Genomic DNA, 24,436 nt, shown 5'->3' on the forward strand with positions numbered 1-24,436 from the left:
TTCCAAAGCCCGTCTGAACCCTGATATGACAACAAATGAGACTTCCATCTCATTTTTATACTGTGTCTGAAAATTCTGCCGTCTGAATTCTTTGTGGGTATGGTTCTGCTCGTGGTTTGTGCTGACTCTTGTTTCAAGGTGTTCCTGTATCTAATCTTTTTGCTGGAACTTCATGTTCATTGAAACTTCGTAGGGATTTTTGAGGCTTGTGTTGGGTGCTGGGGAAACCTTCCTCCAAGAAAGATTTGTTTACTTCTCTCAGGCATCTAGGGTACTACCAACAAAGACAAATGTTAAATTCACAGCGTGTAGTCTTTTTAGACATACAGAAGTATAAACTCAGGTCACAAAATGGCATGAGGGCTGGCCCTTAACCACATATTCTCAGAGGAGACTTCTTTTCCTCCAACCAGAACTAAGGCAAGGCAGACAAGTTTCTCTGCTCTCTGCCTCCCCCCTGCAACCCTCACCTCTTTAATTCCCTCCCTCCGCCCCACACCACAACTTCCACCCCTGACCTATGGATGTTGCCATCTCCCCTCAAGAACTGGATCTCGGAAGGTGGGGCGTCTCCTCCCACAGGCTCGTGGCGTGCACCTGGGGGCCTGGCACCTTCGTCTCTGCCTTTTTAGGTAAAATTTTTTTCTAATTCACCCTTTTTATGAGGGTTAAACTCTGTGGTTTTTAGTTTTAGAGGCTCTCCAACCTAACTCCCATTTGAGGCTAAAGCTTTGTTCCTTGCTCGTGTCTCCTTAAAACTAGAACTGTAGGCCACCTAGAATTAGTAAATGCTCCCAGGGCCACCAAGGCCCTCGGTGTTTGTTTACCTCCCTGAATGCATGCTGGCCTCACAGGATTTCCTTTTGTAAGCTCAGTCGTTTTAAAAGGTGTTCTTGTTTAACATACTTAGGTATGTCATAGCAAAATATTTTCTAAAATTTAGTCTGCTATATTGCCAAAAGTGTCTATAAATTCTCTCTTCCTGGATATCTCACAAATACAAAACTTTGGTAGTGACCTACCCTTCCACTACCATATCTAGTTTTCCTTCAAAAATTAATGACACCACTTCCCACCCATTTATGACCAAAAAAAAAATATTTGAGCATACCTCCCCAACTCTTCATCTTTAACATTCCAGTATAACTCTCATTCCAGTATAACTCTTACTGGTTCTAAGTTCTAAATATCTCTTGAATTTGTTCTCTTCATTCTGGCCACTACTTCCTTCAGAATTTACCATTTCTTTTCTATGTCACTGAAATAATCTCCCTGTTTCCGTGCTTACCTTCCTCAAATCCATAGTTCGCACAGCTCCCAGAAAAACCTATTTGAAATAAATAACTGACCATGTTGCTTGCATAATGAACGACCTTCAGTGACTCCTCATTGCCATCGAAGGTTTCACTTATCATGACACATAAGGTCTACAATCGGTTACTCTCAATGCTATAGTCAGATCAAAATGTGCAATCTCCCGCTTGATCTATCATCCTCCAATCATTGTCACACCTCACCCCTGCTTCCTTGGCCACCTAACAGCTCCATTATCTTTCAAAACCCTGGTCAAGACTCCTCTCTTCCAAGAAGCTTGCAAGCAAATTCTTACTGCACCCTTAATTACATTACTGCTCAATGTGCTTAACTATTTATTATTGCACTTACCACATTGTACTGCAATCATTTATTTGTTGTCCCAATCAGACTATGAATTCCTTTTAAGGACAGAGAAATTCTTATCTCTAGCCACAGTACCTGGCACAGTACCAATTACATGAGGTACTTAGTGTACCTAACAACGAATGTTCTTGATTTCTATAATACCTTATGAAATTGACTGACATTCCACCGCCGCTATCAAAGTTCAGGCCCTTTCTTCTACCTCTCTTCTCTCAGACGTCCTTCTGCCTCTAGTTTATCAACCTTCCTAATGTAACCTAAATTCTTTCTGAAACACAATTCTGATCATGTCCTGCTTAACCTCAGAAACCTCCTATTGCTGTTATTCCCTGCCTCACTTTCTCTGCTGATGCAGCAGCTCACAGCAACCAATTTTCCAAAGTGACAGTTCAGCTCCATCGTAATTACAAAACCAACCAGTCACCACTTTTAACTTCTCAATCACCATCTAAGGAAGCTTATTAGCATCAGACCCTTCCAGATCCAAACTAGGATCTGATAATACTAATGATAGCTACAGGATTCCCATATTACCCAGTTCCTGCCCGCCCCATTTTGACTATAGGGACAGCGCCATCTCATCACTGCATTTAACGGCAGTGATGTGCCAGGGTGTGCTGAGGTGTGCCAGGGGAAAAGGGCCGGGGTGATGGAGGAACAGGAGAGATCACTGTCTACAGAGAACTTCAAAACAATAACATTGACTAAAGGTCAGTCTACTTTTTATCATCGTGAAACAATGTCAGTAATAGAATACTGTAGGACGGACTGGCCCACCACCACTCATGACCACTGCTATTCAGGCTTCACTCCCTTTCAAAACCTTTAACCCACCCCAACAGAATCAATCACGTCTTCCTAAACCCTTAATACACACCTGAATCTCATACAAGGCCATAAGAACGTTAAAGGGAACTTCTCTTTAACATTCAAGAACACACCCTTCTAGCCAGCTCCCTATCGAGTTTACCTCAGCTGCCCAGTAAGTCTTCAGTGTGTGAAATGCGCCAAGTTCCAGTTCCTCTATGTTGCTAGGAAAAACAAACCATCGGGCTTTATACTCACCCCGTATACCAGGCTAATTGCATATAGAATATAATCTGAATCCAAAGGCTGGCATTTATAGAACTCCATAATCTGGAACTAATTCTAATCTCTACTAATACCCTCCTCATACTAAACTACTTATGCTCAGTATATTTCTGCCTATTACATGTAAATCTTTTTTGTCTTATAGTACTTTGTGTCTGATGGCCCTAACTGCTAAGCCACAGAAGGAAATTTAAATGCTCAGTCGTCCTACTTTAATGCTGTAGATACAATAAACACTCAACACTATTAAATAAAACTAGGAACAGTTAATATATAAAAGAGTAGAATACATTTTTATTATATAGAATTTTATTTTTTAAAAAACTTTATTTTCATAGAATACATTTTCACATTAAATTCCCACAGTGGGAAAATGACAATTTATTAAAGTTTTATATTTGCAGATACATTTTTTCAGGACAAGTAAAATGAACACATTTGAGAATCAAATCTCAGTTTAGAATCTATGATATTTTGATATTAATTGCTAGGGGATCTCTTCCCTACTTGGAACTTTTCTATATTCAGAAGTTCTCCAGGCTCTTTTTCCCAGAATTTAGAAATTAGTAATGTGAACTATCAGCATGTCCTAATTTTAAAGTTTCCCAAGGACATATAACCATCAGTAACCGGTATCAACTAAACAGAGGGGAAAGTTTTCAAACATTAAGCAATGCTTAAGATTCTGTCATCTTTCTTTATGAATTAACAGTTTTTCCCTTTCTCTATCATTCCCAGGACAAATATAGAAGTTTGCTCAGGTACTGATAGTTATAAAGTTGAATTCCCTTTAAGAGTTTGATAAATTAAAATGCAAAATTAAAATGCAAAAGCTTATATACGTTTAGTTATATTGTGAGTCTAGTGAGAACCTGGGAGTCAATCCCATTAACTCGTTAGAATAAGAACACAACCTCACAATTTCTTGGATATATATAATTCTTCTCAAACCTTTTCCTCAAAGATTAAATTCTAAAAATAACCAGGTGATTAGAAGAGGTTGATCTCACCAATGGACTTAGTTATTTCCTCTTTACTGTGAGCTGAATGACATGACAGAGCAGAGGCAAAGAGATGTACAATCAATTCTCAAGGTATTAAGTCAAAGAGGTCAGAGCTTCCACAGCATGGCAACAGCTTTGCAGATGCCCACATCGTGATAGTTGAAATAACAAAGCCCAGCAAAGGTGAAAGCCGAGAGTGCCAAAAGGCCTGCCTTAGCGACTTTCTGCACTGCATCCCCTCGTACATAGTCAGTAACAACCTGTCCAAGGCCCCTAAGGAAAAAAAAATCACAGTAGGAAAAAAACCAGAAATGTGGTTAGAAGGTTATACAGATAACTTGGCTGCAAAGTTAATCAATCAGGTTCAAACTGCAATAAGATCATAAACCAAAATAAAAGAATCAAGCATTTCCTAATAATACAGACATTTTCTCATTCTTCAGATTCAATTTTCTGGAATCACTCATTTGAGAAACAGTAATTAATGCTACTCTATCTACAAAATCTTGAGGTTTTTTTTGTTTTTTAACCAAAACAAATTTTCTCCAGAGTTTTTTATTTATTCGAAAAGAATGTAGTAAGCAGATATTATGTGCCAGAACCTGTTATAGATGTTGGGAGTACAGCAAATTAAGACAGCATCCTTCCCCTTATGGAACATACACTTTAATGATGGAGAAAGAAGAATACATATGTGCTATAAATAAATATTTTAGAAATATTTTGCAATATTTTGGACCTCAATGAGAACGTTTCAAGCAAAATTGACAATGATCTTGGCATCTTTAAGAATATGAAAAAGGTTATTGTGACTAGAGAACATGGAGATCAAAGGTGGGGACAGATCACACAGGGCCTTAAAGGTCATAAAAATGAGTTCGAATTTTATTTAAAACATGAGAAGTCACAGATGTGCTTTAAGTAGGGAACGACCTAACTAAGGAGTAACCTAATTTTACTTTTCTTAATAACATTGTTATTGAGATACAACTCACATACTATAAAATTAACCCTTTTTAAGTACACAATTGAGTGACTTTTAGTTTAGTCACAGAATTGTGCAACATCATCACCATTTAACTCCAAATATTTTCATCACCCCCAAAAGAAACCCTGTATCTATTAGTCCATTACCCAATCACTAATTTGTTTTCTGTCTCTATGGATTTGCCTATTCTAGACATTTTATATAAATGCAATCATATAATGTGTGGCCTTTGTGTCGAGTTTCTTTCACTTAGCATAATGTCGTGGCATGTACCAGTACTTCAATCCTTTGTATGACCAAATAACACAGGCATACCTCATTTTATTGTCTTTTGCTTTATTGCATTTTGCAGATATTAAAGGGTTTTACAAATTGAACATGTGTGGCAACCCTGCGTCAAGCAAGTCTATTGGTGCCATTTTTCCATCAGCATTTGCCCACTTCATGCATCTGTGTTACAGTTTGGTAATTCTCAAAATACTTCAAACTTTTTCATTATTATTGTATTTGTTATAGTGTGCTCTTTGATGTTACTAAGACAAGACACTCTACTAGCAAAACAATTATGACTTGCTAAAGGCTCAGATAATGGTTTGCATTTTTAGCAAAAACGTATTTTAAATTAAGGTACGTACAATTTTTAGACATAATGCTATTACGCACTTAATAGACTACAGCACATACAGTGCATATGACATTTATATGCATTGGGAAACCCAAAAATTCGTGTGACCCACTTTATACGTTTTCAATTTGGGGAGCTATACACCTAAAAGTGGAATCTTTGAGACACACGGAAACTTTTTGTTGGATCTGCAAACTGTTTCCCAAAGTGGCTGCAACATTTCACATTCCCAGCAGATGTTACTGCCCATCTATTTGATTACAGCTATCTTAGTGTTTTTGATTTGACTTTGATTTGCACTTCTCATGGTTTTGATTTGCACTTCTCTCATAAAAATGATGTTGAGCATTTTTTCATGTGCTTATTGGCTGGCTGTGTATCTTCTTTGGATAACTGTACTTTTACTTTTAATAAGATCACTCTGGCTGTAGTGCGGCAGTGCTGGCAGGAAAAGGAGGGCAAGAACAGGAACAGAAAACTAATAGCAGGCAACTGAAGTAGTCTACACAAGACTTCTGGCTTAACCTAGGCTGGTGACAGGGAAAATGGTGTGAAGTGACAATTCAGGCTATGTTTAAAGGACAGAACCAACAGAAATAACTGATAGACTGGATGTGTGTAAGATAAAAAGAAATATCAAGAATGATTCCTAGAATTTTCACCTTGAGCAACTAGATTTGAGTTAGGGAAGAACAAGAGAGAGGTTTTGAAAGGAAATTAAAAGAGATATGAGGGGAAAAGGAATGATTTTGACAAATTTAAATTTAGGATGACTATTAGACACCCAAGTGGCTATGTCTATTAGAGAACTGGAAATGTAAGTCTGCAGCTTAGGAAAAGAGGTCACATCTGAGCTCACCATGGAAAGTATATAGATACAGAAATTAAGAAGACCAAGACTAAGCCCCAAGTTCAGATCTTTATTATTCAGAGGTCAGACAAGAGGACAAGGAGCTAGCTGAGACTGAGAGGTACAGCTGGTGAGATGAAGAAAACAAGGTGAATATGGCATCTAGAAAGCCAAATAAAAATTACTTAAAGAGAGAATATTCAATTAAGTTGAATATTGGAGGACGGAGAACAGACAAGTGGATATGGAAAAAATAAAGCTCTTTGGTGACTTTGGTAAGAATGACTATAGTTACATAGTTGGGATAAAAGCCCAATTAATGTGAGTTAAGAAAGACTGGATGCTGAGGAACTGGTGCACAATTATAGACAGCTCAAGTCATTGTTTTGTGTGTATGAAAAGGAAGAAAATTAATGAGATGACTGGAGAAATCGATTTTAATAAAAAATTCTTATTTTAATTTTTGATTAATTTAGACGGATCTACTTCCAAAAAACATGTATTAGAGAAATGTTCCTGTACTTGTAATCTAATATTTCATATGCAACTGAAATCCTTTATTTTGAAAGGCCCATGTGGTTAAAGGGCAATTCTCCTAATAAACCCTAAAAGCTAGATAAACAAAAGCTCCTTTAACACTGGCTAGAATATGATTCTCACACGTCACTTAACCTTCCTGGGGTTTAGTTTCCACATCTGTAAAATAACAGGGCTGATTAAGATACTCCCCCAAGTCCTTTCAGTTCTAACAATCCAAAACGCTTCCCTAGCCACGATATCATACTGTTCTTGCAAAACAACATAGAATGAACAACTCAGGGGACCCGACTGTTATTTATAAACTTTCTAGAAGGTTCACTAACAGAGAAAATCTAATAACTACACTGGATAAAATAAATAAAAACTGGAAATTCATTCATTCAATAAATATTTAATTAGTGCTATGTGTCAGGTACTGATCTAGGCACTAAAGATACAATAGCAAACAAAAACTGTCAAAAATCCTTATCATGTTTCTTTTTTTTTAAAGGGCAAGACTGAACTATATATTGCAGGATGCACTTTTGGATGACAAAATTATGATAAAATGTAAGAAAGTGACTACTATAAAAATCAGGATAATGGTTCCTATTGAAGCATTATGACAGAGATAGAACACAATAAAGAGGCTTCAGAAGCAGGTGGCAAAGTTCAATTTATTGACCTGGGTGGTATTGCCCTTATAATTCTTCATTAAGCCATAGGTTTGATTCTTGAGATTTCTGTATCTGTGCTATCACTCTAGTGAGGGAAGACAAGGAATCTATAAAACCTATAAAATACTAAAATAGTAAATAGACAATATATTAGAATGTAATAAGTGCTACTGAGAAAAACGAAACAGGGGAGAGAGATAGGAATGTTGGGAAGGACATTGAGATTTTGAGTAAGTGGTTAGAGAAAACTTCAGTAAGGTTAACACTGAAGATGTGAAAGATTAGAGGGAACAATCCGAATATATAAAAGAGTTTCAGGCAGAAGGAAGAGTAAGGGTAAAGTCCTGAGGCCTAGAGTGTGCCTGTCATGTTCAAAAATTATCAAGGATGTCATTGTGAATGAGGAAGAGAGTAGGTGGAGATGAAGAAACAGGGGGCCAGATCACATAGAATCTAGACAACTTTATGAATTCTACTTTTAGTTTGAATATGATATGAATTAATAGCATTTCTGTTCTTCCATTTGTTCATGCCCCAAACTTGGTCATCATTCCAGTAGTAGTCTCCTAACTGGTCCCTCTTCTGCCTACAACCAATACAGCTACCCCAGTGATCCTGTTAAAATATTAAGTCTCATCTCCTAAAAGTCACCCATTCCTCCCACTGCCAAAAAAAGAAAAATCATACTTAAGCTGAGATTTTTTGGTTTCTGTTGTTGTTTTGTTTGTCTTTCAATCACATGACTCTCAAAAAGCAACTGGGCAGAAAGTTTGGGGAAACTAACTAGTCCTTGAGCATAGCCCTGGTGTGAGTTACAGTTAGGGAAAGAAGCAAGGGAAATCTTACTAGGAGAGCATGTTTTAAAAATCACAGTTCCTCATGTACTAGATAGATTGATTAGCTTAGATTGATAGAAAACCAGGGAATAAGAGTAAGAGAGAGATGCAACTTCAACAGAGCAGAAGTATGCTAAGTAAGAAATTGCTAGAAACTGGAAATGTGGCTGGGACACATGCATATCAGTCTGCCATCCAGATACAGATTTTAAAGAGGGACTCAACCATCACGCCACTGAATAGCAATCAGAGCCAAATGAAATCCTTACTCACTCTACCTGGTAACAAACACTGAATCTAAACAGATATTACTGTGCTCAAAGTCGAGAACAGAAAATCATCACAGAAACTATTAAAACGCAAAACAAAACAATAAAAAGAGACAAGAAAAAGTATTCCAGAGATTAAGAAGTTTTACATACATCTGAATGACCTTTTGCTGGAATCAGAAAAAAAATTATAGGAAACTGCTGGTATCTTAATATTTTAACAGGATCACTGGGGCAGCTGTATTGGCTGTAGGCAGAAGAGGGACCAGTTAGCAGACTACTACTGGAATCATGACCAAGTTTGGGGTATGAACAAATGGAAGAACAGAAATGCTATTCAGATAATAGGCAAGAGTGCCGGAGGAAGAGATCTAAGGAACATCAGAAACTCAGTTTTATAGTGTGCTGCATACAAAATACCTATTAGATAGGGAAGTGAAGACATCAAATGGGCAGGTGCATATACGAACCTGGACATAAATATATTTTATATATGTTTTAAAAGTTTTCTACAGGTCTTGAGTATCCCAGTCAACTTCTCCCTTATATGTAATAATGAAACTCAAAACAAATTGAGCAGACAACGTAAAACTGAGAGGACTGCTGTACTTGCCAGTGACTATGGAGAGTGAGGACTGCAGCCAGGGAGTAGTCCATTGCAGAAGAAGGACTCAAATAAGAAGCTGGAAGTAGGCCCAGGAGCAAAACACTGACAACCCTTTCACCAGTCCAATGGAGAGATGCAGCCTTGGAGCCAGCTATAGAAAGGAAGAACCAGAGTCATAAGAGCTGAAGGGGGAAACACATCTCTCACATTCAATATTTGCCACAACAGAACCCAAACTGACAGAACGGTAAACAGGATGCATATAAGACTTAACTCCGAGCATAAAGAGGGTAAGAAAAAGAAGGTAATTGAAAGAGATACTATCTCCTTTCTTTTAGTACAGGATATCTCAACACCTGCATATGCTGATTAAAAGACAAATCCACTTTACTTACAGGCATGAAGATGGACAAAATATCTTTGCAGAATTACCAATCTTGGACTTTAAAATAATAGATATCTTATGTATATAAGTTAGTGACACCTGAAAAATTCCTTTAAAATATTCCTCTTTTATTTATACGTTCTAATTTTTGGAAGTAAGGTAATATTAAAAATCTTCCTAAAACAAAATTAAACCAATTAACTCAAAGAGAAGCAAAGTTCTGATGTCAACTTTTAAGATCATGGTCCTTGTTCGGTCCCATCAGAAATTGTCCAAAACAGATAAGGAACACAAAAATTTCTTTCAAACAAGCAAAAAATAAAATAGGCTTAAAACATTTCTTTGAGAACTTCTAATCTTTTTTTTGGTTATAGATCCCTCTGGGAATCTAATAAAAGAATGGTGCGACTCCCTGGAAAAATGCACTTGTAAACATACATTAAAAACTGTGTTTACAGCTTCAGGGCTTTCCTTTGATCCCATATACTCCAAGTTAAAACCATTCTGCTAAACCTAACTGAACTAAGCAAAAGAATGCAGAAACAAAAACTTTTCAAAGATAAAATTATTCAAAAAGCAGAAAGACTACACGTATCTAATTTCTCATAATTCAGCTGCAACTATATCTAAGTGGTTGATGTAAGAATCAAGAGAAGTCAATAAAATACTGATTCTTCCAGACTTAAAAAATGAAGACAGTTAACTCATTATTCACTTACAGATTTTCTAAGACTGATTTTAGTAATATCTAAATGATATTCACCTATGAAATGCCATGATTTTAATGTCAACCTCAATAAACAAGTCAATTACAACTACACACACACACAGACACACACACACACATATATATGACTTTTTTAAATTGTCTACTATTTTAAATTATTCATATTTGGCTCCTCTCCATTAGCTAACTGTATAAATGACTCAACTATACTGAACAGACTCTTCCTACAGAGGTATTTTGTTTCAAAATATTAAAAATTTTAAAAATTTAGACCAGGAGGTTCTCTATGAATATAAATGGAATCATTCAACCATGCTGGCATTGTCTGCCCCAAAGTGTAGGCTAGGTCTTCAACTGACAAAGTCTAACACAAGAGTTCCCCCTACAGACAAGAAGTCCTGCCAAAGGCATAATAATAAGCCCAGATGAAAACAGCCAGAGCACAGAAAACAGCAACGATGGAGAAAACATACAATGACGGCTGGGTGACAGGTGAATGTTCTGCGTTCCACACCATCCTGGGGTAGGTCGGTCCTGGAGAAATGCTGAAATGTGAGCAGGTCTGACCACTGGGGTTCGGAGGAAGATTGCTGAGAAAAGACACATTAGGATGATCATAAGCACCTCTCCTTTAATGGGATTGAGACTTTTTAAATGACCATAGGCAAGCTACTTCAACCCAAATAGGGGATAATATCTCATATGTAAAATGAGGATAGCATCTATTTCACTAGGTTGCTGTGAAATCAGATTAAGTAGTTATTGAAAGATTGAAAAATCAATGAACCACCTATATAAAACGGCTTTACTTTGACTGATTTAAAAAAAATTAAATTATAGTTCCTTTCTCCTTCCATTTATTCATCTGCTCTGCACTGGAGTAAAAGATAAAAGACACAGTCTTTGTCCTCAAAGAATACTCTCTAGTTTGGGAAATTCATCTATTACTATCTTCCTTTTCAAGATCAATTTCTCCAGTTGTACTCTTGAACCCATCCATTTCTGTCCCCTTTGGGATCCTACCTCTTGGTTAAAAAAAAAAACAGGCAGACCTAAGGTCATCCAACTCCACCACTTACCAGCTCTGAGATGATCAGCAATTAAGTTAAATAGGCACGCTAAGCCTCAATGTCCTCATTTGTAAAATGGAAATAACAACACTTACTTCATAATACTCTGTTGAAAATTATATATGCAAGGTGCTCAGTATAATTTCCAGAATAGCATAAGCACTCAATAAAAAGTAATTTCTCTCCTGCATCTTTAATTTCTCCTTCCTATTGGCCATTTTCCCTCGACTTATATAATATACTTAACTCTTGATCTCATGTTCTCTAACTAATGCCCATGAACTCTTCTCCTGCTCTTTTTCAAACCATGCTTTTTTAAAGTGTTGTCTAAATTACCTCAACTTCCTCACTTCCCTATCATTCTTCAACTCTAAAACTTAAGTTTTATCCTCATCAAAGCTGCTTTGGTAAGGTGTCAACGGTCTCGAGTGGCCATATCCAACAGGTACTGTTCGGTCTTAACTGGACCTTTCTGTATCACCTGGCATTGGTGGCCTTCCTTCCTTCTTTGGTCTGACAAAGCTCTCTTCCAGTTCTCCCTTTGATTCGCTGACCATCTTATATCAATCTCCTCCTGCATTCATCACTCTTAAATGTTTTTCCAGGATTCTAATCAGCTGCCCATTGCTCTCCTCACTTCCTCTACCCAGCCCTGGCCATTCTGTCCACTTGGCTTCTACTGCTTATTAACTGATGACACCCAATTCTGTATCTCTAGCCCTGATATCTCTCCAGTTTCAGAAGTTTATGTGCCTGTTGGGCCTCTCCCCTGAGATACCCTACATGGTCCTCACGCTCATCACTGCCAAATCATCCAACTCACTTTCTCATTCAAACTTGTCTCCTATTTGCATGTTGCCCACTTTAATGACATCCCAGCTACTCTTTAACCTAACCCAGAAATCTCAAAGTCAATCGTCAAATCATATTGATATTATCTCCTTAACATTTCATGAGACAATCTTTTCTTTTTTGTACTACTCTCCAAATTCAGGACCTCAACATTCTTTTCTGGACTTCCACAAAAGTACCATATCTTGTGTCCCTGTGTCTTAGCTTGCCCCATGTACTATGGTGGCCATGTAGCATACTGTTACCAAAGTGGTCAATCTAAACTGCAAGTCTTGGTCAAATCTTTCAGTGGCTCCCATTCACATCATGTAACGATGCATACTCCTTATCGAGACAAGGTCTTCTGTGATTCGTTTCCAGTGCACCTTTCCAGATTCATCTCTCATTCCTTATCTTGAGCTTCACAATCTAATAATATCCGACTTGTTTTGTTTCCTCTCATTCCAAACAGTTTCTACATTTCATCATTGCTTTTGCTCATCCAGTAGCTCTAATTTTAATGCTCTTCCTCCTATGGCCTTCCTTATCCTCGGGACTCTCTAATCAGGCACTTCTTCTTGAAGAAGGGAAACAGGGTAATCCTTCTAAACAAAGAGCTAAATATATTCTTCCTTTGGATTGGAGTAGCAATTTATGTACAGCACAAGAGTTTTTGTTTTATGTTAAATTATGCTTATATGTGTTTTCCCTATAAAAAGGAAATTTCTCTGAAGGCAAAAATTATGTTTTATTCACATTTGTACCACAACCTTACTGTGCCCCGTATAACGTTAATGACTATAGATTTGATCACTCTAGCCCCTACTGCAACTCCAGGGAAAAGGAGCAACACCAGGTACTGGGACTTAATCCTCTTTTTCAATTCAGGGTGCGAGCATTCTAAGAACAGTGAATGAGGAGACAATGAGAGCTCTTATAATTGCCTCAGCAGACTGTAACTGCCAGAAGGAGTTTTCTTTAAGAAATCACGTCGGTCCAGAGCAGAAGCGACACGCGCTCGGGTGAATATCGCGGCCCGTAGGCAACGGTGGTCACTGCTGTGGTTTCGGCAGAAGCCAGAGCGGCCAAAGGAGTAGGAATTCCCTGGTCCAGAGGGCTCGCCACCCAGTATTCTAATCCTACCGCATCCCCTTCCCCGGCTGGAGGCTGCGTTAAGGACCTCCGGCTGCCAGGACACCTCACCTCGGCCTCCTTGGGCACTGCAGAGAATACTCAGTCTCCAGATACTCGCCATCTTGCTCCTGAAGGCTCAAGGTCATCCAGCAGCCCGGAAGCAGTCTCAAGATAACTCCCACTCCACGACGACCAACGAAAACAAGGGAAAGAAAAACGCTAGGTGAACCGGAAGTCAAGAGTTGGCGCGCGCGCATGCGGCGCGCGCGCCGGTCGCAGGTCCGGAACCTGACGCGGACAATGGCTGAGCTGGGTGAGGCGGACGAAGCAGAGTTGCAGCGCCTGGTGGCGGCCGAACAGCAAAAGGCTCAGTTCACTGCACAGGTACGGTGACAAGGACCAGGATGAAGAGAAAGGAGGGTGAAGTACAGGTCTGGGCACCCGCAGAGCTCTGTACGCTGGCGGCGCAGTAAGGCCCCCAGAGGGCCCTACCGCGCCCAGTCCCTCGCAGAAGAAACGAGTCCTGGCACTCTGGCCGCTGGTGACCGGTGGTGCTCGGGTGCCTTCTAAGCAAGCCCAGCGTGAGGAAAAGTGTAAAGAAGAAAAGGAAGGTTTGAGCGACACAAGGGCACAGGGGCCTAGTTTGGCGACAAGCCCGGGCTAGCGTTGGGAAGATCTAGGTTTTAATCCTACCTCTGCCAATTGACAGAACACGAGCCCCTAGATTAGACACCCATCCACTGTGGGTTTTAGTTTCACAGTCCCCTGCTGCCCCGCTAGATTGTGAGGATCAAATGCAATAATGTATTTGAAAACAATGGAGCAGTAGAACGTTACTGGAAAAGAGGGGGTCCTCTGAAGTAATCAGTCTAGATTCGAGACTATTAGTTTAGAACAAGGGTGTTGGAGCCCTTTAGGCATGATTAGAACCCCGGCGTGGGCCCTTATTAGCTAGCTGCATGACTTTGGGTTAATTACTTAACCACGCCTCTTAAGCGATGGTGAGGCTTCTTTCAGGATCGCAGGTTGACAGTGCTTGGTACTCTCCCTTCCAAATAGTGAGCTCTAGGTTAATGGTTATCCCCCCATTGGGGCGTTGGGAGAGAGAGGGTTCATGGAGGCTAAGTAGCAAGAATGCTGGTTATAAAATTTTAAGGACTTGGACATTATGAAAGTGCACACGTCTTCTGTGCCAGTATGTACATTTTTCTGGAAAGTGAATCCATAAGTTTCATGAGATTCTCAAATGTGCCCATGGCCCCAGAAAGGTTAAGAACTTAACTACTCTCTAAGGGATGGCTTTAGTTTGGGGGAATTAAGTGGTACCTTACTGTCCCAGTTTACTCTAATGCTATTTTGGGAAGGTAAAAGACGGTATTAAACTTGCCTGAAAATTTACAATCTGATTATGGACTTGACAGAATTAGAAAACAGACAGTGGCCTTCCAGGAAGTAAGAATTTTAACTGTTTTGAAGAATGGATAAAATCTTCAGGGAGGGCATTACAGGAGTATTAAGTCGAGTATGCTGTGCAGGCCTCTTTCAAACTGTATGGTTTGAGGGTTAAATAAGGGAGTGCCCTGATTGGCTAACAGAGAAATTGATGTATTAAGCAAACACAGGGGTAACTTGTTGGAAAGTAGTTTTTAATTACTGAAGGACTGTTGCAATGTGAGGATGAGGATCTGGACCTCATTTCTGCTGGTGACAGGAAGTGAGGAAAATAGGAAGGAAATAAGAAAATTGGCAGATAGGCCCAAATGCAGACCCCAATGGTTACTATTTTTCTTTCCTCTTAGGTGCATCACTTCATGGAGCTGTGTTGGGATAAATGTGTGGAAAAGCCAGGGAATCGCCTAGACTCTCGCACTGAAAATTGTCTCTCAAGTTGCGTGGACCGCTTCATTGACACTACTCTTGCTATCACCAGTCGGTTTGCCCAGATTGTACAGAAAGGTGGGCAGTAGACCATTCCCTGGGAGAATGACAGAAGCAGCAAAGGACTTGTTATTAAGCAGATTTAAGGGTCAGTCGGGGGAAGTTGTCAGCCTACTGTCAGGTCAACTTCAGGCTGTTACCAAGCCTGTTAGTGCTAAAAAGTAATAGATAAAATGTTCAAAAGTGAAATGTAATTTATTTGGAATTCAGAAATTCCACATTGTATCACAACAGTTTTCAATAAATGTGAATTCTCCAACTTTTGTTTTAATCTTATATTAGGATTTAATAAGATCTCTGATTGGCAGGAACAGTAGAAATAAAGATGTTCCAAGACCAGTACTGCAAATGGGAGCTCTTAGGTTTTCAAGAGCCACGTTAAGCCATATTGAAGGGGACTAAAAGAACTACCAAAGCCTTAGCCTATGGCATAGAAGAGAATATGGGGTTGAGAAAGGCGAAGAACCGAAAACAGCTTTATTGCTTATACATGACCAAGAAAAGATAAACATGGCAAAAAAACAAAACAGGCAAGATGTGTATTCATGAGGAAATAGGCCTGCTAGTATGGGAGGGAGGGAAGGTCAAGATCCAAACAGGATCAACTTCCTAGCGATGCTTTGTTCCACTGGCCCATCTTCCTGAGTCTGTGCTTAGAATCAGTACTTTTATAGCACAGAAACAATGCTAAAAAGATAAAACATGAACACCTTCCAACAGACTTCACTTTCCTCCAAGAGCAAAACAACTGCTTTAGGTTAAGAGGTAGTAATTATTCTTCCCCCCTTGTACCCCTGCTAATCTCAAAGGTAAAAATATTTACCATGGAACATTGACAATTGAGTATCAAACTACTAATATTTAAAATAAATATCCCAAAAGGTAGCACCTGCTTATAATCGGGATAGGGAACCTCTGGCCAACCATGTATTTTATAACTAAGCATTTTACTAGAAATCTGTTCTGTAAAGCGAACAAATTCAGTAGTTAGAAAAACAAAATGTTACCACCTCATGGAATGTTGTCATAGTTATAGTCTATTGCTGGTGTCTTACATTGCCATGTTACCATGAAGTATCTGTATCACACATGGGGTTAAAAGTAAGGCCAGGGAGGCTAACTTACCTGCTCTGGACCTCATAATCAATTAGTGGCAGAACCAAGACCAAGAGTCTGAGTTTTCAAGTTTACTCAGCTCAGTCCATGAAGTGATAACCAGGAAACAATATGTCACTTGATCTACCATAATGAAAAAACTAACTTGTGTTCGGCCAGCCTTCTTTCAGTATTATTTTGGTTTCTTAAGAATTAACATAGTAAAGATTACAGTATACAGCAAAGGAAAATAATATGGTCTCTGCTTGGTGGTTTAATCCAAAGGCAGACTAAGAAACTGGTATGTCCCTGAGAAGCCTGTTTCACTTTGGAACTGATTCAACCTAGCGTCAGGAAAACTCTAAAGTTCATTTATAAATTTAGAAATGAAAAGATAACATTTAAATGGCAGGTGCTACCCTGAATCCTGTTCAGAGAACCATTAGGCAGCACGACTAATTCCTAATTCTTCTCCATTTGGTTGACTAAAACAACTGAAGAAATAATTATGAACACAAGTCCATTTAGGCAATATACAGCAATGGAACTAGAAAACCATTTACAATCCAATTATGATGTTTTAGTGGTATACTAAGTACAGCCATAGTCCCTGTCCCGCAGGGAAACTTGACAGAAAACCCTAGTCTCCTAATAATAGCTGTCTATGGATGCTATGAAGGAAAAATGTTCTTATGCTCATGTCCTCATTAAATAAACTAGACCACACTGGTGGGGCCAAAATTTAGAAAGATCAAAGCACCAAGCCTGAAGACAAAAGTCAAGTGGCACCTGCTATATAAATCGACAAGTGTATAACACAATGTTCCCTTATACCATTCTACACAGCACTGATTCCAATCCACCTCTTGATCCCAGCCCTTGCGTTCCCCAAATTCAGAATTTCAATCGGTGTACCCAGGTCATTACTGGATTCAACTTTCTGGGTCCTTTAATTTGCTGTATATGTACTCTATTCCTAAATGTAATTAATTGCAAAAAATAATCTCAAGAAACCTTCATAACAAAATACCAGATTCCCTATTAACAATAAGAGGATCAAGTTTAACAGGCCAAAGTAGAAGTCTGTCAGAACATATGTAGATGGCACAGGACAGCTCTGTTCTCAGTTCTGCTGTGCTGAGCAAGTCACTGGCAAAGCTCCAAGGTGCAAGAGCTGTAAATATCCAGAGTCACATGAGAAACTGAAGAATGTTTCTCATTTAGTCGTCCTCTGAACTCTCAGCAGACCTTTCATCTGTAGCCACTTTCCAATTTGTGCGTTTGTTTGTCCTCTCCTGTATTTCATTATGAAGTACAGGGATATAGGCTTTTTTATCTTTCTTTTTCCTTTTCGTTTTTTTAGTGTCTCTTTCCTCACTTTCCTCAGAACTGCTGGATGCGGAATCATCTGACTGAGAAGTGTCACTTTCTGCCTCTAAGATTAAAGTAGATTTTTTGAGAGACTTTTTCCTGGATTTTTTCTTGTGCTTATGTGGTTGTTTCCTGGTACTAGAAGCCCCAGTTTCTTCCGAGAATTCGCTTGAGGAATATGCGGTTATATCTGTGGCTTCCCTTTTGCTTTTCTTCTGTTTTTTGTGAGACTTTTTTTTCTGCTTTTTTTTGTGGGATTTCTTTGACTTCTTGTGTTTGTGAGATTCGTGAGTAGATGATTTTACCTGGGGAGATGTTTTTTTTCCATTGGCAATATCCTGCTGATCACTAATAAAAAAGAGAAACTGCTTTACTATAGAAAATAAAAAGTGTATTTATACTTTAATATTTTGAATTCTAGGTAGGAAGTTCAGGTTACAACAACTCTGATATAGGGTTATGATGAGACTTTATCACTCTCACTGAGTTTTTGTTTCCTCATCTTTAAAATGAAAAATTCTAATCTGCCATACTGAATTACTGTGTGAAATACTACACATCAATCAGAGAAAGGCAAAATCCTAAGTGCTACATATATGTCAAACATCAATCAGGAAAAGGCAAAATACCAATCATTTCCCATCTAAATCACCTATTATTTCTGTTACAATTAATGGCAAACATTAGAGGCTTTACAAAAACTAGGAACTCAATTTACAGTTCAGACTTTGTACTAATCTTAGTTTCCAACTTTTTTTCCAGTAAGCTTATATGCCTTACCTGTCTGTTTCAAATTCTTCAGGGTATAACTCTTTATAACCACTGTGACCCCATCTGTAAGATGACATATTTTATTATACATACTGTTAAAGCAATCAAAATGTTTTTGCCAATTAAAAACAAATTAGACTAGGAGTCTGTATACACAGACATACAGATGAAAAGAGAGATGGTAGAGCCAACCCCACCTTATAGCCTCAGTAACTTAGTCGGCTACATTTTTCTGTATTGCACACTGTCATTTCAGACAAAGCATTCCTGTATCTATTTGTAAAAGAACTTGCCATTCTCCTTCTTAAGAAACATAAGCAACTCTTATCCTGCTCTTTAGCTGTGAAGTCCCTCTCCAAAACCACTTTATAACAATACTGTCTACATCGGTACTATTTTCTTTAAATAACTTCGTTAAAATATAATTTGTATACCATAAAATTCAGCCTTTTAAAGTATACAATTCAGTGGCTTTTAGTACATTCAAAGTTGTTCAACCATCACCATTGTCTAATTTCAGAACATTTTCATCACCCCAAAAAGAAACTCCATCCATTAGCAGTCACTATCCATTCCCTCTCCTATAGCCCATGGCAACCACTAATCTACTTTTTGTCTCTATAGATTTGCCTCTTCTGGACATATCATGTAAATAGAATCATGTAATAAGTGGCCTTTTGTATCTGGCTCTTTTCATATGCCATGTTTTCAATGTTTATCCATGTTGTAGCATGTATCAGTACTTTATCCCTTTTACTGCCAAATAACACTCCATTACCATTCCATATACCACCTTTTGTTTATGCATTTATCAACTAATCAACATTTGGATTTCCACTTTTTCACCATTATGAATAATTACACTGTGAAATCTGTGTATAAGTTCTTGTAGCGATAACTTTAATTTTTAACAGCACACGTTCTCAGGCTGAATATCGTTAATGGCGATAAGAATCTAGTCACAAACCTGTCTGGCATGTTAGCTTCATAATCGTATAACTTCTTGTTCCAGGATTTAGCCTTAAGAAAATCATCTTCCAGTGCTCCAGAAATTTCATTCTTTGGCCTCCAATAGTCTCTCTGACTTTCTTCATCAAAACCATCACTACGCATCCGACTAGATAAGAAAACAGAAGAACGTTTACATTTGGAAGCAATCTGCGAGGTTACTGTATGGAAAATCCTGCACAAAACTCATTAAACAGCTAAGGGGAGAACAAAACAACCTAATACTTAATATTTAAAAAAATCATGTAAAAAGATGATCTGTTCCTCTCTAAATCTGTACAGTTGTTTAGTAAATATCTGACCATAACTACCCATCTTATTGCAGAATATAAATGAAATGACCTCTGGACTGTGCCACACTATAGCTCACCTATTCTCAACTATGAGGTCATGTAAAGTAGGAAGCAGAGTATAATCACAGCTGAAGACATTTCAAACTACCCTAGGGATTCTGAAATAAACTCCCTTTCTGGGAAACCAGCAACTTGCTGTAATGATGTCATAGTAACAATGAGAACGAGGCCTGACCCATGAGTATGTTGGGGTAGAAAACCAGTTGAGAACCACTGATTTAATCTGTGCTTAAAATATCCACTTACCAGTCATTAAGCCAGCTAATCAGTTATAAAAAATGTTTAGGGGCTTCTACGTACAGTCACTCTTCTAGCTACTGGGAAAATCATGCAAATGAGAATCAGAATCCCTGCCCCTAAAGATTTTTTATAAAATAAATTTATTAAAAGACTTATTTATTAAATCTTTATGTTTTAAAGATTTATTCACCATGACAGGCATTAATAGTCTACTCTTAAAGAACAATATATTTGTTCCTGGAAGTGCCACTCAGAATTGAACAACTAATACAAAATGAATCGTCACCTGCACTAATATTCTTGAAGGACCATTTTCAGAGAGAAAACAGACTGAAAAGATATTTATTTTTATGTTGAGACTTCCGCTTTCTTTACCATGGATACCCTGCATACTTTCTTGTCTGAAGCCATTTACACACAGCCATCACACTCCAAACTCCACATACTCTGGAGACATACTCATTTTCCTTAAATATCTCATTATTAACTATTTCCCTGGGTGGCTTTAGAAATAAATCAGCGCTAGTACTTTCAGCAAATTTTCATGCATACTGCTGTACACTAACAGGCATATGAGGCCCAACAGACGTTCTTAACACTCAGACATTCCTATACCATGACAAGTATCACAACTAAGCCTGCATAATCCTTCCTATTTACACTCAAATTATTAAGAAGGTAATGTGAAAGACTGTTATTTGGCGAAGATAGTGAGTAGGTGGGGTAAAGAAGAGGCTGAGAGAATGAAAGATTAATAGAAGAAAGAAGTGAATGATCAGCTAAGTGATCATAAGATACAAGTAGAAAATGTGAGGTTAAAAGCCATCAGGTAAGGTCAGAATCCTTAATGTTTATAATTGTTCAAGGCAAAATTTTTAAATTCTCCATTGCAAATAAGTACAGAGTAGAACCATATGCATCATAGCCATTACCTTTATGCTTGGGTTTATATTTATGAAGGATGGAAGGTTTAAGGACTCACAGAACTGCATTCATCTATCTTTAGCATACCAAAATGTTTTTAGACATAAGCTGATGATTCTGAATAAGGGAAGAGTTATTTTGGTTCTCAGAGCTGCAAATTCACCTTGAACTGCTGGGTAATATTTTCCTTTTGGTTCCCCGGTAAGCATCTTCCATCTGTTTCTCCAGTTCTCTTATTTTCCACATATCTGATTCCTCCTGAATCTAAATTTTTTTTAAAAGGAAAGAAAGAAGTTACTAAAAATCACACTTTACATCACAGAAAAGTAACTGAAAATACAGTCTCCACTAATCATTGGATTTTAAACTGGGTTATTATTAGGAACCTTGGAAAATAATTCTGAGTTCTCTAATGTAGTTATACAATCTGACCCAATAAATCTCAAATATGTAGAATTCTGCAGCAACAAAACTTTTTAACCACTGCATAGACACACCTATAACTTTATCAATTTTGCGAGCATGCTGCAATTAGCAAATGATAATCCCTTATGTTTCTAAAATGCTTTATGATTTCAATTGTATCATCTCAACTGAACCTTAAGCAATCTTATGAGGAAAGCAAAGCAGATACCATTATTATATTTTACCAAGAAGAAACAAAAGCTCAGAGATTTTACCAAAGTCAAAATGCTAGTAAGGACAGGTCTTTAAACTTTCCAGGCTAGTCTATTTTCACATTATAATTTTTGTTAAAAACAAAGCAAAATAAAACGGCATGGACTTGCTAAAGAATTTCCTGAAAAGCACAATACAACTGACCCAAAAACAAAAATGTTTTATTTCTAAGTCCTCCTGTAATATTTTGTTAAATCTGTGCTAGATTTATCTTTTTCAGGTACCACTTTCAATGAGAGGTGGTTCAATGCAATTGCAGTGTCTGCTTAGGTAACAGTTACACTCTCACTCATAATCAAAATATCAGGTGAAAGGACAGTAATAACATTTATTATCAAACTAGAATTGCACAGTTCACCAAAGAAAACCAAAAGAGGGTCCTTGGTCCTCTTTTCATTATATGTGCTCTCCCAGGTGACCTCATCTATTCTCGTTCCCTCTATTATTTCTTATATATCAGTAATCCCCAGACCTTTATGTCTAGCCTCAACTTTTCTTTCCTCCAAGTCTGAATTTCCAATTGTTTAGACATCCTATAAGCACCTCAATATCAGCATGTTCAAAATCAAACTAATTACCTTTCCCATCATACTTGTCCGTTTCTTTTGTTTCCTATCTCAATTTATGCCATCACCATCATTCACCCAGTCACACAAGGTAATTATATTTGATTCTATAATAATCACTATCATTCAGTCACCAATTTCTTTGGATTCTACCTCCTAAATTCCTCATCTTCATCCCTACTGTCACTGCTTTCACGTGAACCCCTCATCATCTCTCACCTGGAATACTGCAATTCCCTAACTGGTCTCTACTGTTTCACCCCATCTGATCTATCCCCTACTCAGCTAAAAAAATCATCTTTCTAAAATATATATACAATCAAGACATAGCTAGCTTAAAAATATTTAATGGTTTCTTTATCGCCTATAGGAAAAAGTCTAATTTCTAAACATCACAATCCACTTAGGCCTCATCTTCTGTCACTAACCCCCATATTCCCTACTTTCTGGATGCACACAATTTCAAGCTATGCCACAAGTGCTTTATGTGCTTTCCCGTTGCTATGTTAATAACTGATGTTCTCTGTATGGAATGATTTTCCAGTTGGTAAACTTGAACCTGTTCATCAAAAACTAGTTCAAATATCAGCACCTCCAATACTATCCATTCTGTGAAGCTTTTCCTAATTCCCCAGGGCAGATTTCATTATTCTTTCTTTCCTCAGTGCACTAAAACATTTTTTGTGTCTCTATTACAGTACTTATCAAATTGTATCATAATTATCTATTTTATTCATTTTTGTATCTCCCCACTGTACCAAAATAATGCTTGGCACACTGTATGCCCTTGTTAAGTGTTGAGGAATAACTAGGTTGTGCCTCTCACCTTATTGTGAGCATCTGTGTGCCGGATGACATTCCTCAGGAGGACTTTCCCCAAAGGAACCCGGGACATTCTTCAATCTAAAATGAATCAATAAACAACACTTAATAATAATATCCTTTATTACCTTATCTTTTATCATACTGTTATAAAGAAGCATAAAGTAAAGGAAAGATCACTGAACTAGAAGTTAGAGTCCTGATGTATAGTTTTTTCTTCTTCATTAAAAGGGGAAAATGTTTGACTACACTAATGTGAGGATGAAAGGCGATAATGTACACTAGAGTTCTCTGAAATGACACCATTTTATTTAATCCTCAAAATAATTCTATATTTTATGAGGTAAGTATCTTCACACCTAATTAGTAGATGAAACTCCCTAAAAGCCATAACTTGCCCCAGGCCACAAAGTCCAAGGTAAACAAGGAATGATTAGAAATCAACTCGAATCCCAAAATTAGTTTGTGGTGAAGCAAATAACCTCGATTTGAGAGTTTCAGGAACCACAAATGTCAACAGTAACAAAAACTGACGCCTAAAAACAACAAATGCAGAGATGCCCTAAATTTCTCCATTCTGACGAATTTTATTTTCTATTTTGTACAGAAGCCTCCAAAAAATAAATGGCAGGGCTATTCACGTGCAGCTAGCAGGGGCAACCACCCCACCGTTCAGCTCACTCACCCCTCGATCCTGAGGAAATCAGGCATCTTGTTAGTGTGAGACGAAGAGCCACTCCATTACAAGATCTCCTCCGACCCAGGAAGACAAGGAGTCAGGGCTCAAAGGCAGCTCTGCAGCTTCACCCGAGTCCTTCGCGAAAATGCAGCCTTCCCACTGGTTATTCTGCCCTCACCCGTGTACCAGGCCACGGCTGCCTTTCCCTCAGCCCAGACCGACAGGCAGATATCTTTCCAGACAGGACGGGGGCTGCGCCGGCGCGGAATCCGGACGCCCGGGTTGGCTGGGGCATTTCCCGCTCACGCTCCTCTGGGATGGACCCGGGGGGTTGGGTTTCGCTCCAAGTGGGGACGCTTTGGACAGGTACGACCCTCGACTGGGCCCCCAAAAGAACTTAAAGTGCCTGAAGGGGGGATCGAGGCTTCCAAAAGGAAGACAGGGAAAACACCTCCATCTTTGTCACCGGGATCCCTGCCCCCCAGCGGCCAAGGAGCTCCCGGTAACCTTCCCTCCAAACGCCCTCCCCACACAAATACACACAAACACACCCATACCGTGCGCCGCAGCCTCGCGTAGCGGGGGAGGGGGGAAGGAAGCGGTCTGGGAGAAAAGAGAGCAAGCTTCCCTTTCGGGCCGGAAGTCGTGCTCCTGAGAAATTCTTCCCACCAAGAAGAGCTCCAGCGACTCCCACAGA

At 38.6% G+C, this 24,436-nt stretch overlaps 3 protein-coding genes across 5 annotated transcripts; 1 reads left to right on the forward strand and 2 right to left on the reverse strand.

Moving 5' to 3' along the window:
- Positions 1 to 3,079: 3,079 nt before the first annotated feature.
- SDHD (succinate dehydrogenase complex subunit D) lies at positions 3,080 to 13,495 on the reverse strand. Of its 2 annotated transcripts, XM_016149034.2 has the most exons (4): positions 13,364 to 13,495; positions 10,733 to 10,849; positions 9,154 to 9,298; positions 3,125 to 4,049 (listed from the first exon to the last, which is right to left on the reverse strand). In XM_016149034.2, exons 1-4 carry the CDS (start codon positions 13,413 to 13,415, stop codon positions 3,884 to 3,886), a joined length of 480 nt encoding a protein of 159 aa, XP_016004520.1. In that variant the 5' UTR covers positions 13,416 to 13,495; the 3' UTR covers positions 3,125 to 3,883. The 2 variants fall into 2 exon arrangements, with proteins under 2 accessions (XP_016004521.1, XP_016004520.1); XM_016149035.2 differs by lacking the exon at positions 9,154 to 9,298 and having other exon boundaries at positions 3,080 to 4,049.
- Positions 13,496 to 13,521: 26 nt separating this feature from the next.
- Positions 13,522 to 15,491, forward strand: TIMM8B (translocase of inner mitochondrial membrane 8 homolog B). The gene is made up of 2 exons (XM_016149036.2): positions 13,522 to 13,678; positions 15,094 to 15,491. The coding sequence occupies exons 1-2, from the start codon at positions 13,550 to 13,552 to the stop codon at positions 15,259 to 15,261; spliced, it is 297 nt and encodes a 98-aa protein (XP_016004522.1). The 5' UTR covers positions 13,522 to 13,549; the 3' UTR covers positions 15,262 to 15,491.
- Positions 15,492 to 15,680: 189 nt separating this feature from the next.
- Positions 15,681 to 24,425, reverse strand: NKAPD1 (NKAP domain containing 1). 2 transcript variants are annotated; one of them, XM_016149031.2, is made up of 6 exons: positions 24,297 to 24,425; positions 23,065 to 23,141; positions 21,158 to 21,258; positions 19,437 to 19,586; positions 18,479 to 18,532; positions 15,681 to 18,046 (listed from the first exon to the last, which is right to left on the reverse strand). In XM_016149031.2, exons 2-6 carry the CDS (start codon positions 23,131 to 23,133, stop codon positions 17,548 to 17,550), a joined length of 873 nt encoding a protein of 290 aa, XP_016004517.1. In that variant the 5' UTR covers positions 23,134 to 23,141; positions 24,297 to 24,425; the 3' UTR covers positions 15,681 to 17,547. The 2 variants fall into 2 exon arrangements, with proteins under 2 accessions (XP_016004517.1, XP_016004516.1); XM_016149030.2 differs by lacking the exon at positions 24,297 to 24,425 and adding an exon at positions 23,746 to 24,238.
- Between the last annotated feature and the right edge of the window lie 11 nt (positions 24,426 to 24,436).

Source organism: Rousettus aegyptiacus, unplaced genomic scaffold, assembly GCF_014176215.1.
Source record: "Rousettus aegyptiacus isolate mRouAeg1 unplaced genomic scaffold, mRouAeg1.p scaffold_m13_p_5, whole genome shotgun sequence".
Classification (NCBI taxonomy): Eukaryota; Metazoa; Chordata; class Mammalia; order Chiroptera; family Pteropodidae; genus Rousettus; species Rousettus aegyptiacus.